Below are 14,988 nucleotides of genomic sequence, written 5' to 3'. Positions count from 1 at the left end.
TATTCAAAATTTTTTGAAATTATTGATTATTTTATTTGTGACTTAATTTATTATCTACAGTACTTTAAGCACAACTTTTCGTTTTTTATATTTGTAAAAAAAATTTGAATAAGACGAGTAGTTAAACCTTACAAACAAGAACTGAAAATCCTTTATACTGTGAGACGGAGGGAGTATTTATCAAAGAAGCTAGCTCGCTGGTTTTTATGAGATGCATGGGCCATGCAAACTGCGCACGTATTAGTGTATACGCATCTATATATGTGGCTAACCATATGGCTCATATGCATTAGGTGGGGGTCTGCAGCTGGCGGCCGGTGAGAGCAACGGCGGTGGCAGCGGGGTCGGCCGCTCCGCCCGCAGCCCGCCGCCCGCATCCGCGCTCGCCCATGGCCGCTTTGCCTGCCGCCGGCGAAGAGTGAAGAGAGAAAAGAGAAGAGAAGGAGAAGAAAAGAGAAGAAAAAATCGATGCGTTCCCGGCGGTGCGGCGGCTCGACTTCGAGTTCGCGCCGTTCGACGCGTCGGAGTCACCAAGGCATGGGTGCTCGGCTCGCTCGGGGAAGTCGGCGTCGTCGCCTCCACCTCCACCTCCGCCGCCTCGGGTTCAAGTGCAACAGCGCCGTGTGGCGCGCCATCCGCCGTTGCCTCTCCGCTCTGCCGGCCGCGCGCTCGCTCGCTGCCGCCGCCACCCCACTCCACTCCGCTGGTCGTCGCTAGCTCGCCCGCCTGCAGCCGCGCTTGCCCGCCGCTTGCCGCAGCCGCGCTCGCCCACTGACGCCGAAAGAGAAGAACAGAAAAAGGAAAAGAGACGGATGCAGCTGACACGTGGGTCCCACGTAAATTTTTTAAATTATTTTTGCTGATTAGGATGCCACGTCAGCAAAACTGGATAAAAATACTGTCGAGGAACCTCCGGTGAACGGTTTGAGGAAGTTTAGAGGTACACATTTCTGATTTTATAGTTAAGGGATCTCAAAAAATCTCGCTATTAAATTAAGGGATCTTCGGTGACCTTATTTCCATAGGTCAAAAGGTAGGCAGGCTGACCCATATATTTCGGCCCACGTCGAATGTTTGGTAAGCTAAATAAGGCCCTATTTCTACATATATATCAGAATGGAGTAAGTTCACTTAGACTTTCTTAAATAGTGACCAAATATGATTTATATCGCTAAACCGTAATACCGGATATCTCAATTCCTCAATAATTAAAACCGGTGCACTTTAAATCCCTCGATGGTTTTGGAGAGTGGTTTCACTAACGTGACATCCCAGTCATCAAATAAATTTTAAAAAATAAAGTGGGGCACGCATGTCATCATCCTCTCTCTACTAACCTCTCTCACCCTCCCCCCTTTCTTCTACTCGGCCTGACATCAGCAGGGTACTGGCACAATGACGGGGAGCGGCGGCGGAGGTAGCGGGACGATGGTGGGGCTCTCCTCTCTCCCCCACCCTGGCCCCTTCTGCCCTGACGCTAGTGGCGGAGTGGCCGATAGCGCAGGAATGTAGGGCAGCGGTGGAGAAGACGGCTTGGAGAATGCTCGCCTCGCATGTTCCATCGCAGGGAAGAGTGGAGAAAGATCGCCAATCGCACTGCCAAACTCACCGAAGAAGCCCTCGGTGGCGACGCTTCCTGTCCCCACCATCGTGCTGGTGCTATGCCGCTATGGAGGAGCTCGGACCTCAAACCTCGGAACCTTGCTGTCCCTGCCGGTTGTCGTGGCAGGCCACCACCATGGTCCTAGCCGAGGATGATGGAGAGCACGGAGTTGTTGGTGTGGGGCTCCATCCCGAGGCAGGAGGCAAAGGAAGAGCATGGCGCACGAAGCCGTGGCGCTCCATCTGGTGGTAGGGATGCAAGCGGGCCGACCCGCGAATTTACTTATAGGTCAAAGAGATGATAACTAATGGATTTTTGTGTCGTGGTCCGGTTTGCCGCATTTAGAGATATAAGTGGGTCAATCTATAAACTCATTTATATGTCAAATTAATAGGTAACCCGTGGGTTACCCACTAATTTTGCCTATAAGCGGGTTTACGGACAAGCCCACTTGCAACCTTATCTGATGGCCGTCGAGGCCTAGCTCGGCCATGCCTTCAACGCCGTAGGGCCCCAGAAGCAGCTCGGTCGCGCCTTCTTCAGCTCGAAGGGGTTGCGACCCAACAACTGCTTCCCCAGCTCCAGCAGTCGCCTGAAGAGCTCGCCGGGGACGCTGAGGTTCACCATACCCAGACAGAGAGCTGCCGATCGAGTGTTTAGTCTTGCAAAGATAGAGAGGAGAGAAGGGGCTGACATGTGGACTTCATATTTTCTTATTGTTTTCCCTAGTCACTTACATGTGGGCATCACTTGTATTTTTGACTAGGTTGCCATGTCAACACAAGTTGACCAAGTCAAAGCACCACATCAGCGAAAACCGATGAGGAGTCAAATTGCACCGGTTTTAATAGTTTCTTTGGGGGGAGGGGGGGTCGAGATATCCAGTATTGTTGTTCAGAGATACGAATCAGATTCGGCCACTAGTTAAGGGAGTCAAAGTAGACTTATTCCTGTCAGAATTGGATGGGTCAAAGTTACAAGTAACACTGTACTCTTGGCTCGAATAAAATGCGGTAAATTTGGCTAATACCACGTATCCAGTAACCGTAATGGTAGTAACATTATGATAGAGGATTCTCATCCCACTGTTTTATATTGCTAAACGTAGACTAGCCGATAATAATGCTCACGCCATCATACAATCCAAGTGGCTGCGTTCTAAACAACTTCTTGGCTGAGCTATTGTTCTAAACAACTTGTTTTGTTAAAATAATATTAAAAAATTCTTTTAAAAATTAAATAAATTTTTATTTTAAGGTCATAATAATTAATATTAATTAACCATAACGTTTTGATGGCTCTTTTACATGCCACATAAATTTAGTTAGTTTGGATGAAGCCGATGTAACCATTAGCTAGCAAGTAGCAACTTAGAGCATCTCCAACAGACTCTAAATGCATCTCCAAGCTAAAACTTGGCAACTTCATAAAAAAAAAGTGCTCCAACAGCCTCTTCAACCCGCTGGCCAAATCTCTCCAATCCCTGATGTAATTTGGCCACCCAATATCACTCGCCAACCGTGGGCCCCATGACTCTATCCCCCTCTCTAGCTCTCTCTCCTTGCCAGGCAGCTATCCGGCGGTGCTCCATCAAGCCAGCCTTTACCCGCGGCCAGAGGAGATGGGGTGAGGGCGGCTCGGTGAGGGAGGAGAGACGGTAGGAGGACACGGCATTTCACAAGGTGGCCCAGGGGTCTTCTTCGTTTAAGGCAATGACGACAAGGAAGGAGCGAGGGCGCAAGATCGACGCAGCTCCACAGCGAGGGCGATAGGGCAGCTCGACAGCGAGACAACACAATGTTGGCAAGGGAAGAGCGAGGACGCGATGGCGGCACTGCTCGACAGCGAGGGCGGCTCGGTGTCAAGGGAGGAGTGAGTGCGAGACAATGACACGGTGGTGGTTGGCTGGATGGCTCGGGGCGAGATGACGATGTGGCACCTCTACCACCAGTTGAGGTCGTCGCAGCGTCGCCAGCCGAGGTAGCTGCTCCTTTCGCTGCCGGCCGAGATCACCGGCTGTCATAGCTCCACCTTTCCCACAACGCGAGCTCACCACCATCGCAGTTGGTGCTGCCGCTGCTGCCATAGTCATCTTCTTCTGCTCTCGCCATTTGCCACCAACGGCGATGGCTATCCATCCCTCTCGCCACTTGCCACCGCCGCCGCCTTCTCCCCTCTTCCCAGCACGGTTGCCAACTCAGGATGAAGGATTGAAGGATGTGTGGTTGTGAGGATGGTGGAGAGACTGACATATGAGTCGCACTATCATAGACTTAGAATAGAGAGGGTAGATGGAGATGCTGTTAGAGTGAGCAACGAGTTTATTTTATTAAATCAGATGGAGAGTTGGCTATAAGAGTGTTTGGAGAACCTAATTTAGATAGTCTATTGGAGATGCTCTTACTCATCTAAACCTGACGAACCTAACGAATGTTATAGTGCAAACATTGAACTCGAATGCACAATGGCTACGTACTTTCGGCAGTCGAAGGTCCTAGGGATGAAAACGGAATGGAGGACAGATTATACTCGTAACATATTCGTTTTTTGTTTTTTTGAATAAAAAACAAATACGAATAGCTTGGATATAGAAATAAATACAAATCATATCGAATATAAATAAGGATCTAATATGATCAAACAAGAATACAGAAATAAATATTTCTCGGAACACATGAACCACCTAAACTTGTAACAGAAACAAATAGCATCACACATAATTAGCTCGTTTTATATAAAAAGTTTGATCGAAGACTAAACAATGCTAATTAAGTTCAACATGTACAACATCGTTTGTATAAGTACATTTCTAATTGATATTATCATACAAATTTATAAAATATTTAAAAGTTTAAATAATATTAATAGTGTGGACTTGTATAATTTATAAAGCTCTAGTAAAATCTAAATAGGTATGTTAAAGGTCTAGAGTTAGAAACAAAATAAGTATGTTTTATGTCTTCAGCGGATATCTGGAATTCTATCTCTAAAGAAAAAGTTTTGGAAGATTTTTTTAACCTCAGCCTAGCGGATTCTCCCCGTTACCTGGACCTGGAATAGTCGTATCCGTCGAAAACTCTGATATCATATATGTATTTGTATACAGACTACCTAAGAAATATTTGTATTCGGACTATCTGAGAAGTATTTGCTAATGGTATCCGTATTTATTTTTCTCTATCATCCTAGTTGAGTCTTGGCACGCACCAGATGCATGGAAAGTGATTTTTATCCCGTGAGACTTTTAGAAGTCATCGCATCATTTCTCATCAAAACACATGTAAATAGTTACGAAAAAAGTTTGTAAAATTTTATGACACATTGGTTTGAAGTACATCTACTTTGCATGGTAACTGCTCCGCACGACAAGTGCTTTAACGACTAAAAATCTAAGGGATCCAATTTAGAACAAGGAGTTTTAGAGGAATTTTATAGGGTTCAAATAGAAAAAGGATACATGTAAAAAACGTGTTTGCAAACATCATACTAAAATTGATATGTCAAATGTGGTTGAAACTTCATTTTTATAACAACCCACTAAATCCAATGGTTGAGATTTTGTTAGTAAGAGTTTAGTAAAGATTTCTTAGTACATACGTAAGTATTACTCGTTAAAATACTACAATTTTTTTTTTCATAAATGTCCATTTGGTGTAAAGGAATAGCCATTCCAAAATCTTATAAAATTCCAATTTCTTCAAAATTTCTTGGGACGGTCTCAAATCATAGTGATTTTTGAGAATTAATTTATAATTAGTATGGGATCCAAACCTCTCGGAAAAAATTCTTTCTATATGTTTCTTTTGATGCCTGTATTTTTCTTCGGCGTGCCTGTATTTTTTCTTTCCTTTATTGGAAGAGGTCATTTCTGTACCTTCCGTGTAATTTTCTATGCATGAGAAAAATCTTACGTTTTTCTTATCCATGTGTTTCTTTTATCCTAAATATATGTTCCAAAGTGAAAAATTAACCAAAACAAAGGAAAAGGATGGCACCTTAGGAGATATGTTTTCAGTCTCATCAAGGTGCCTGACCTGTTGATCCACTCGTACTGGACGGACAGGGCATGCACATGCTGTCTTGGTTGCCGCTGCAAACGGATTTTGTCCGAGTGTAATCTCCGCTGCTGTTTTCTGATCAGGTTAGCCTGTTTACTACCTTTTCCTACGTTTCGTACACCTACAAAAATGAAAACATAGTTAAGCAAACGCTAATCATGGGCTGAAGCTCCACTTCTATATTAAGTATGTTATTAGTGTACAACTTGTTAATTACTTGACTCACACCGCTCAAGGTTCATACATCCATCATTACTCCGGAGAAACGCGCTCTATCGTGTCATCCGGTAAAAAACCACTTGTTGTTTTCGACAAGATTCTATATATCATATTTGGTAATGACTTCTTAGATATTTAATTTGAAAACTTAAATATGTGCAAACTTATCTTTAAAAAACTACTTCATAGTACTGCAAACTTATTAGAGTATAAATATAATTAAGGGAACTGCTAGATTTCAAGCGCCTAAAATTTTGTACATTCTTAAGCCCTAAATTTCAGCGTTATGCAATATGTAATATATGTTACTTCTTTTAAACTGGAATTTTGGCGCTACATGGTTGAGTTTGAATATTTTGAGTTTGAGTATTTTTTACCTGTACTGGAATTGTAAGTTTCTATCATGTAGTTCAGCATTTTTTCAATTTTTCCAGGTTAGAATAGTTTGTTGCTTAACTTTTTTATCTTGGAAAGAGGGAGTACTGATGAAAAACAACTACTATGTTGTTATTCAAGGAAATAAAAAAAGTGACATAAATTTTCAAAAAAAATAGTCAAATCGCCCTCAATGAATATAAATTAAGAAAAAAAAATTCAAACGTCGAGTATTGTTTTTCGATAGTTATATTAAGTCCACCTCTACGTACGGAAGTATGAAACCTCCAAGACTCTGAAAGTCACGGAGGGAATGAACGCGCGTGTTCTTGTGGCACACGTATAGTTAATGATCTGACCTTGGAGTTTATATTATTTTTTTCAAGACTTGCAGTTAATTGGATCGACATAACCATAGTTTACGAATAGAGGATATATCTAATTACTTTGATCATGATGCGATTATCTTGCTTTTGAAGTGTTAGACAGCTGGTCGACGACGACGGACAGAGTCAAGTCTATCTTGACAGAGTCAGGGACTTAGTGTACCACTCTCTACTCTGAAAACACTAATTGGTGGCTGCTTGCGCGATTGCGTGGCAACTTTCTTTATATATTTGTATCAATATTATATATACATAGTTTATAAAAATATATAATTTATACATATATATAAAATATCAAATTTATATGTATACGCATTAACGCATAAGGGCTACAATTCTTAACTCCCAAAGGGACGACACCCCTTCATTGTTTCTATTATCATTTGAATGGTTATAAAAAAAAATAAAAAGATTTAACCAGATAGACTAATATGTGATAAATCACTTCGCAAATATATAAACTCAAATTTAACTTATACAAGCTGCAATGAAAAACAAATTTGACTGCAATAAAAAAGCATCTTATAATTTGCTTTTTTACAACTTGTAGAAGTTAAATTTTAACTTGTATGTTTTTAGAGTGATATACCCTCAGTTTCATATTATAGGTCGTTTGACTTTTTTCTAGTCAAACTTCTTTAAATTTGATCAAGTTTATAGGAAAATATAGTAGTATTTTCAACATAAAACAAACATATTATCAAAATATATTCAATGTTAAACTTAACAAAGTTTACCTAGGAAAGAAGTCAAACGACTTATAATATGAAATGGAGGGAGTACTACGTATTAATCTATCTACTCCCTCCGTTTCACAATGTAATTCATTCTAGCATTTCCCACATGCATATTGATGTTAAAACATCTATATGCATGTGGGAAATGCTAGAATGATTTACATTGAAACGGAGGAAGTAGTTGATTTTTTTTAAGTTTTCTACAACCATTTGGATGACATGCAAATAAGAAGCGGATGTTCCCTCGAGAGTCCACTCCCCTGCAGACGGCCCGCGTGCCCACACCCGCACCCGATCGGAAAAAAAAATTCTATACGGCAGTGTCGCGCGATGCTTCTCGTACGACACCCTATGAACTAGTGACGTGTGTCCTGCTGCCATCCACACGAGTTCGGCTCAAAGAAAAGTCTTATGTAGGCGGCAGCAGGACACACATCGCCACTTCGCACGGTGTCGCACAAGAAGCGTCGTGCGACACTGCCACGTAAATTTTTTTTCCCACACGGTCAGCTGCGCACTAGCAGAGCACCCCTACTCTCTCCTGTCTATATATTTGGAGGTGGGTGCATGAGTCCAGCTCAAAGTGTACAAGTGTACAAGCCATATCAATCTTTCCTCTTGAGCTCACTAAGATTTCGCCAATGCCGCCGCCGCCGCCCGGGAATGTTGCGGAGGAGCAGCCATGGGAGTACACGCTGCGGAAGTACCTCCTACTGCTGGCCACGCTGGTGGCGACGGTGGCGTACGGCGCCGGGTTCAGCCCGCCGGGCGGCGTGTGGTCGGACGCGAAGGACGGCGTCCACCTCGCCGGCGACCCCGTCATCAGGGACCACTACAACGGCCGCTACCTCCTCTACTTCTACTGCAACGCCACCGCGTTCGTGTCGTCGCTCGTCGTCATCGTCCTCATCCTCCTCTTCGCCGTGCTCCACGAGAAGCGGAACGTGCGGGTCACCGTGATGCCGCTGCGCGCGGTCATGGTGCTCGACCTCGTCAGCCTCATGGGCGCCTACGCCGCGGGGACGTGCCGGGACAGGACCACCACCACGTTCACCGTCGTGCTCGTCTCCCTCGTCGTCGTCTACGTCGCGCTGCAGGTGGTGCTCGCCTCGCTGCCCGCCGGCGAGCACGACGGCGACGAGCACGTCGTGAAGGAGAAGTCGCGCAAGGTGCTCCTGCTGCTCGCCACGTTCGCCACGAGCCTCACGTACGTCGCCGGCCTGAGCACGCCGGGGGGCTTCTGGTCGGACACCGCCAACGGCCACCGCGCCGGCGACGCGGTCATGGGCGACCAGCACCCGGCACGGCTGACGGCGTTCCTCCTCTGCAACACCACCGCGTTCGTCGCGTCGCTGCTCGTCATCGTGCTGCTCCTCGACCGGAAGCTCCGCGACGGCACGGTGCGCGCCTGGGAGCTGTACGGGTGCGTCCTCGTCTCGCTGGCCGGGCTCGTCGGGGCCTACGCCGCCGGGAGCTCCAGGGCGGCGCACACCACCGCCTACGTGGTAGCTCTGATCGGCGCTATCCTCGCCTACATCGCCATCCATCTGGCCGTCGTTGCGTGCGCCGCGCGCGCACTTAGCAACACCGGCATGTCGGAGAAGCTTGCTGGGATGTATTCTTCGGTGAAAGAACGGCGATATCATCTCAGGCAACCGGCCCGAGAATTAGCCCAGGCTAATGATGACAGGTATATATCGTCGTCTCACGAGAATATTTCATTTTACAGATCTTAGAGTTTGATAATTCTAAGTCTCAGTGTGAAACAAAATTATTTAGTGTTTATTTGATCTACTGTTCTTGAAAAAGTACGTACGATCATTTTTAATGTTAATCCATGATGACATGTCCTAATACCTCCCTCCTTAGTGCTACCGTATCAATAGTGTTGGATGGTAAATCTATATTGACATACGTAGTACATACACTGGTACCTACATGTATTGTGTATGGTATTAGGTATTGTGTACCGTATAACCTTAGTACCAGGTTATATCAAGTCTGGTATCATAGTTATCAGGTCTATTACATACTGTATCATGCTGACGTCAACGTATAATATTCCGTTAAAGGAATGGTATAGTGTTTCCTAGGCATACTAGTAAACGACGGTACCTTTCCCTACCTTCCCAAAATATGTAAAAAAGCTCACTCACGTATTTAATTTTATGTTTTGTTATTAGACAATCATCCATTTTCCTTTCTTTGGTTTCAATTACTAGGGAGAAGCTACTGAACGAAGCTCTGGAGAAGGCTCGCTCTCTTGTTCTATTGCTTGCCACTCTGGCAGCGACCATCACTTACCAAGCTGTGCTTGACCCGCCAGGTGGCTATTGGCAAGATGACAAGGACGGCCACAAGCCTGGTGACCCGATTCTCCTAACAATTAATGCTAGGCGGTACAAGACATTTTTCTATTTCAACTCAACTGCCTTCGTGGCATCCTTACTTGCCATCATCCTGGTGCAAAGCAAGTCTTTACTTAAGCGCCATGCACTAGAAGCAGCCATGATATTGGATCTATTTGGGCTCATGGGTGCATATGCAGCAGGTAGTTGCCGGGATGCAAGCACCTCCATAAATGTCATGGCCATAGCTGGTGCAGTGCTGGTGTATGTGGTGATCCATATCGTGTTCTTCACACTAGATCACAATGATGGCAGCACGCTAGGTGAAGACAATGCACTGTTGGAAAAGAGGCGCAAGAGATTGCTCCTTTTCGCAATCTTATGCGCAACCATCACCTACCAAGCTGGGTTAACCCCACCAAGCGGCTGTTGGCAAGACAATGATGAAAAGCATGGTTACAAAGCAGGCCACCCAGTCCTCTTTAGCAACCACCCACGCCGATACAAAGCCTTCTTCTATTGCAACACAACGAGCTTCATGTCATCCATCGCCCTTATCATACTCTTGATCAATCCAAATTTGTACAGGCCAGCCATTCATAGCTATGCGCTTTCCGTTTGCATGGTGGCTGGCATGTTTGGTCTCATGGGTGCCTATGCCGCCGGAAGCTCACAACATATGCGGACATCCATATATATCTTCGTTTTGCTATTCATTTTTCTGGTCTTACTTCTTGTAGCATTCGTGGTGCACCGGAAATCTCAGGGCAAGCAGAACAAGACAACAAATGAAGCGGAAGTACCTGATACGAATGACATCAAGCGTAAACAGTACACCAAGCGCAAGAACCTGATGCTACTGGGGATTCTAGCAGCGAGTGTCACCTACCAGGCCGGCTTGCACCCACCAGGTGGCATGTGGCAGAGCAATGATAGTGCTGGCCATGCCGCCGGTGACCCGGTCTTGCATGACATGCAAAGGCTACGGTATCGCGCCTTCTTCTACAGTAACTCCACTTCCTTCATGGCGTCTATCATTGTCATCATCTTGTTGTTGCCAGAGTCGCTAAAACTGAATGTCAACGAGTGGTTGTTGAAGGCAATGAACACGACAGTTGTTCTTGACATGATTGGACTCCTGGTAGCCTATGGTACTGGCTCTAGTAGGGATTGGGACACATCTGGATATGTCATCGCGATGGCAATATTTGTTCTAGGCTACATTGCAATCCATGCTATGCTATCGAAGTTGAGCCAGGTTGCCAACCATCGTGTTGCTTCTAAGGATCCTGAGTCTCAAGTACTAGGTAATGGCTTGCATCAGGTGGGTGGGATCTGTGTGGGACTCCATCCATCCATCAATGCTGTTCAGTGAGATGCATTTTCAGCCCAGTAATTCTACATACTAGCTGTACTATCAAACAAATGATGTACTAATGTACTACTAGGTTTATAATTTCTCTATTTTTTCTACTTTTCTACGCTTGTGCTCTCCTAATTTCCTCTATGTCTATCCATGCCAATAAGTATATCCATATCTTTATATAACATTTTTCATCTGTTATACACAAATGCTATGTGCTTATATATGGGCATTTTCTATGGTTTGTTTTCTCTATCTATTACATCTTTGTTCTTAAGCATCCTTGTCTCTACATCTATTCGATCGAGCCATCAAGGTAGATTTGTCAGATTCTTTCTTGTTCTAGTGTTGGACTTGTATGTTTAATACTCCCTCTAGGATGAAAATAATTTTCGCTTTGGACAAGAATGTTTTTAAACTTTAAAAATTGATTATGGATAACTTCTAGAATATTACATGGAGACCATACGTATAATGGTCAGAGTTATTTCTTGGAGACCGTATATCCTTGTCCATAATGACAATTATTTGCATCCTGGAGGGAGTATATATAATTCAGCAACTATGTTGAGCTAGTGTTTATTCTACGATAATATTTGGGGATAAAGGAATATTGCTTTCCCCTTAGTTGACTCCCATAGGGCAATGGGCAACTTCATGGGCAACACATGCCCTAGCAACAGCCACCCCTTAAAAGTGCATCTAGGCCCTAGTGGGTTTTGGATGATTAATAACAGGACAGTTAAGGTATTAATGACGCATTGAGCTAAAGTACAGGTGTTAGTCCTGACGATGGATTTCTTATGTCGCGGAGAACCCCTACAAAATTAAAGCAAGAAGTAAAAAGGACTCAAGATAATTTAAATTCCTTTTCATTTTGAAATTGAGTCTTAGAAAATTTGTACTATTAAGAGGGTTCATGTTGAAGGACTGAATTGGTGTCCAAGCGCTCAAAATATGTTTGATCTTAAGTGAGATATACCATGCACTATACTCAGATGGGAAAATGGTATAAGTACATAATGTGGGCCAGATGTTCTAGTACTTATAGCCAAAGGTTCTAGCCAAAGTTCTCTTTTTGGCCGAGAGATTAGATCATAAGTTCTGGTCAATGCTCTTGGGCTTCCTTTCACTGTTATCAGTAGTTCTGATCCACCTTCTCTAGCTGTGCTCTAAGTTTTTATTGGAAGTTCTAATATTCAAATATGTGGGTAATGGATAGTTTTGGAGAAGTACGAGTATTTAGCTTTACCCACCTCATCTTTTAGTAGTTGCAACTAAATATAACCTAGATAAATTACACCTTACAGGAGTTCACACATTCGGGAAAACTCCAATGATGTAACCTACAAGCAGAGAAGCAGCAATAGAATTCAACCTGCCCATCACACTAGCTCATAATGGTTGTCATGAGGCAACTCTTTTCTCAGCTCCTTTATTAGTTTCTTTTCACTTTCTTCATCCATCAAGCATCAACCCATCTGATATCTGTATTTCTTCGGCTCCGAGAGCTATCCATTGCCTCAAGAATAAACTTCTTCCACTTGAGAAGCTTGATCTATGTAGCTATTAGAAATCCCGATTCACACAAACAAAATTTCAGACCATGTAATGGTCATCCATCAACCATCATGGTCGATTGTGCGCCCTTGGTTTTGTACACTGAAAACCCCATATGTCATACAATATCATTCTCTGGATCAGTAGGTGATACACACATGGCACAGTTGAATATCACAAGCTGACATCGTTATACATGTGTTACAGCATATTAATAATACAAGGGTTAGCCCATATGGGACCCAAATAAGCATGGTCATGTACATTACAAAATACCAAACAAAGTACATAACACTACTACGAAAACTATCTTTCGTGGCTGCCATTTTAGATTTTTGCTAGCGGAATTTAGAGCCGCCACAAACCAAAGGCCAGTGAAAATCAAGTTCTTTGTTGACAGTTATCGACCGCCAGCGAAGACATATCTTCGCTAGCGGCTGTCTTAAGGCAGCCGCCAGCAAAAATGTATTTTCGCTGGCGGCCCGCTGAAGATAGCCGCCAGCGAAAAATATCTTCGCTGGCTGCAGCCTTATGAGGACCGCTAGCAATAATCAAATTTTGCAGGCGGTTGTGCTATGCTAGCCACCAGCGATAATCGATTTCGAGGAAAAAAAATAAAATTAACCAAATTCCAAATACCCTCTAACCGCCAGCAAAAACATTCAGAAACCAGCTGCATTTTCAATTTTCAAATCCACATTAAGGGCAGATTTAAATCCAGTCCACATTCACATCAACATCCAAATATCAACATTGAAACATCAATTTCTCACAGCATCCAAATATCTGCATCGATTTGTCACATAGCACTTTCAACATGCAAACATCATTGCCGGCGACCTTGGAGGTTGCTGCCGCCACCGTCTCCAACCATTGCTGGATCGGAGAAGAGGGGAGGGAGGGCGTCGCCGGTCTCCAACCATCGCACCACCGGATCCACCCCCGTCACCATCGTTGTCGCCGCCACAACCGCCGTGCGTCTCGAGGCTGGAGGGAGCCGCCGTCGCCTGAAGGGGAGAGAAGGCAAGGTCGTCGTCAGATCTGAGAGAGGGAGGGGAGGGAGGGTAGGGTCACCGCGGCCCGATCCGCCGCACGTGCCCCTCCCACGGCTAGATCCACCGCCCGCGGCCCTACGGCGGCCGGATCCGTCGAGTCCCTCCAGGCCGAGCGCCGCCCGCGCCCGAGCCCCTCCCGCCCGAGCCCCGCCGCGCCCAAGCTCCTCCCGGCCGAGCACTGCCGGCCTGAGCGCCGCCTCTGCCCATGGAGAGGGAGGAGGAGACGAAGGAGGAGAAGGATAGAAAGAGGGAGAGAGGCGGAGAAAATGAGGCCGGGTTGGTAGGATTTTAACGAGACTCGATTTTAATACCGTGCAAAACACTGTTTCTACCGCCAGCGAAAATAGGTTTATTTTTGCTGGCGGACAACGTCATCACTCCGCCAGTGAAGATTGATGTTTTCGTTGGCGTCAAGTTAAGAGGGCCGCCAGCGAAAATACCATATCTTCACTGGCGGCCAGCTTAAGGCGACCGTCAGCGAAGATAGGTTTTTGCTGGCGGCCCATGACCCCCCATCCTCCCTATTTTTTTCGATGGCGGTTTTATCTCGTAGCCGCCAGCAAAAATTTTTCCCAAACGCCATGAAAAATCATTTTTCTAGTAGTGTAAGATAGCGGAAGCGAAGCAGCGGCAGCCCATCTTATTCCACAGGCAACGACTAGTGAACCTAGATCCCTACTCCACCATCTTCAACACCTTCTCAACAGCATAGCATACGTATGGTCGACTCCAACTCATTTCTAAAAGATTTAAATTTAGCAAGGGTGAGTATCAACCGTACTCAACAAGCCACCACTACAGGATGCATTTAGTGCACACGGGGGTTCAAGGATGGCTTGGTTTATTTGCATAAAGCTAGTTTTCACAATTCATTTCATGAACCTATGACTTAGCTGTTTAAACTGAAAACAATGTTAAGTTGAAGTTGTCTTTAATCATTGAGGGTTCATCCACCTTCCCCAAGCCTCACTTCGTCAGGTTTACCATCGCATCCAGTTTTATACCATCTTTACCATATCGACCTTCCCACTCATCGGGTAAGGTCAGACATTCCTTTCCATTTTTAATCTAAGCAATATTAAAACTTATGAGGCTAGTCAAGAGTATTATAAGTCTCGGCGCTCATCAACTGTGATCATGGCTATTCGAATAGATTAGTTTACTCATACTGCAGTGGATGTACGTTTTTAATCCCGCACACAATGACTTACCCAACACATGAGCCTAGTCCCAATACATGAGACTTGTCACAGTCCGATTTTTCGGTCACCTTTGCTTTGCGGC

General features: G+C 44.7%; 1 protein-coding gene across 1 annotated transcript; it reads left to right on the top strand.

The window, feature by feature from the left end:
• Positions 1-8,019: 8,019 nt before the first annotated feature.
• Positions 8,020-11,101, top strand: LOC127776890 (uncharacterized). Its single transcript, XM_052303460.1, has 2 exons — positions 8,020-9,068; positions 9,601-11,101. Exons 1-2 carry the CDS (start codon positions 8,020-8,022, stop codon positions 11,099-11,101), a joined length of 2,550 nt encoding a protein of 849 aa, XP_052159420.1.
• The last annotated feature ends 3,887 nt before the right edge of the window (positions 11,102-14,988 follow it).

Source organism: Oryza glaberrima, chromosome 6, assembly GCF_000147395.1.
Source record: "Oryza glaberrima chromosome 6, OglaRS2, whole genome shotgun sequence".
NCBI classification, from domain to species: domain Eukaryota; kingdom Viridiplantae; phylum Streptophyta; class Magnoliopsida; order Poales; family Poaceae; genus Oryza; species Oryza glaberrima.
This window is presented reverse-complemented; position numbering and strand designations above follow the sequence as displayed.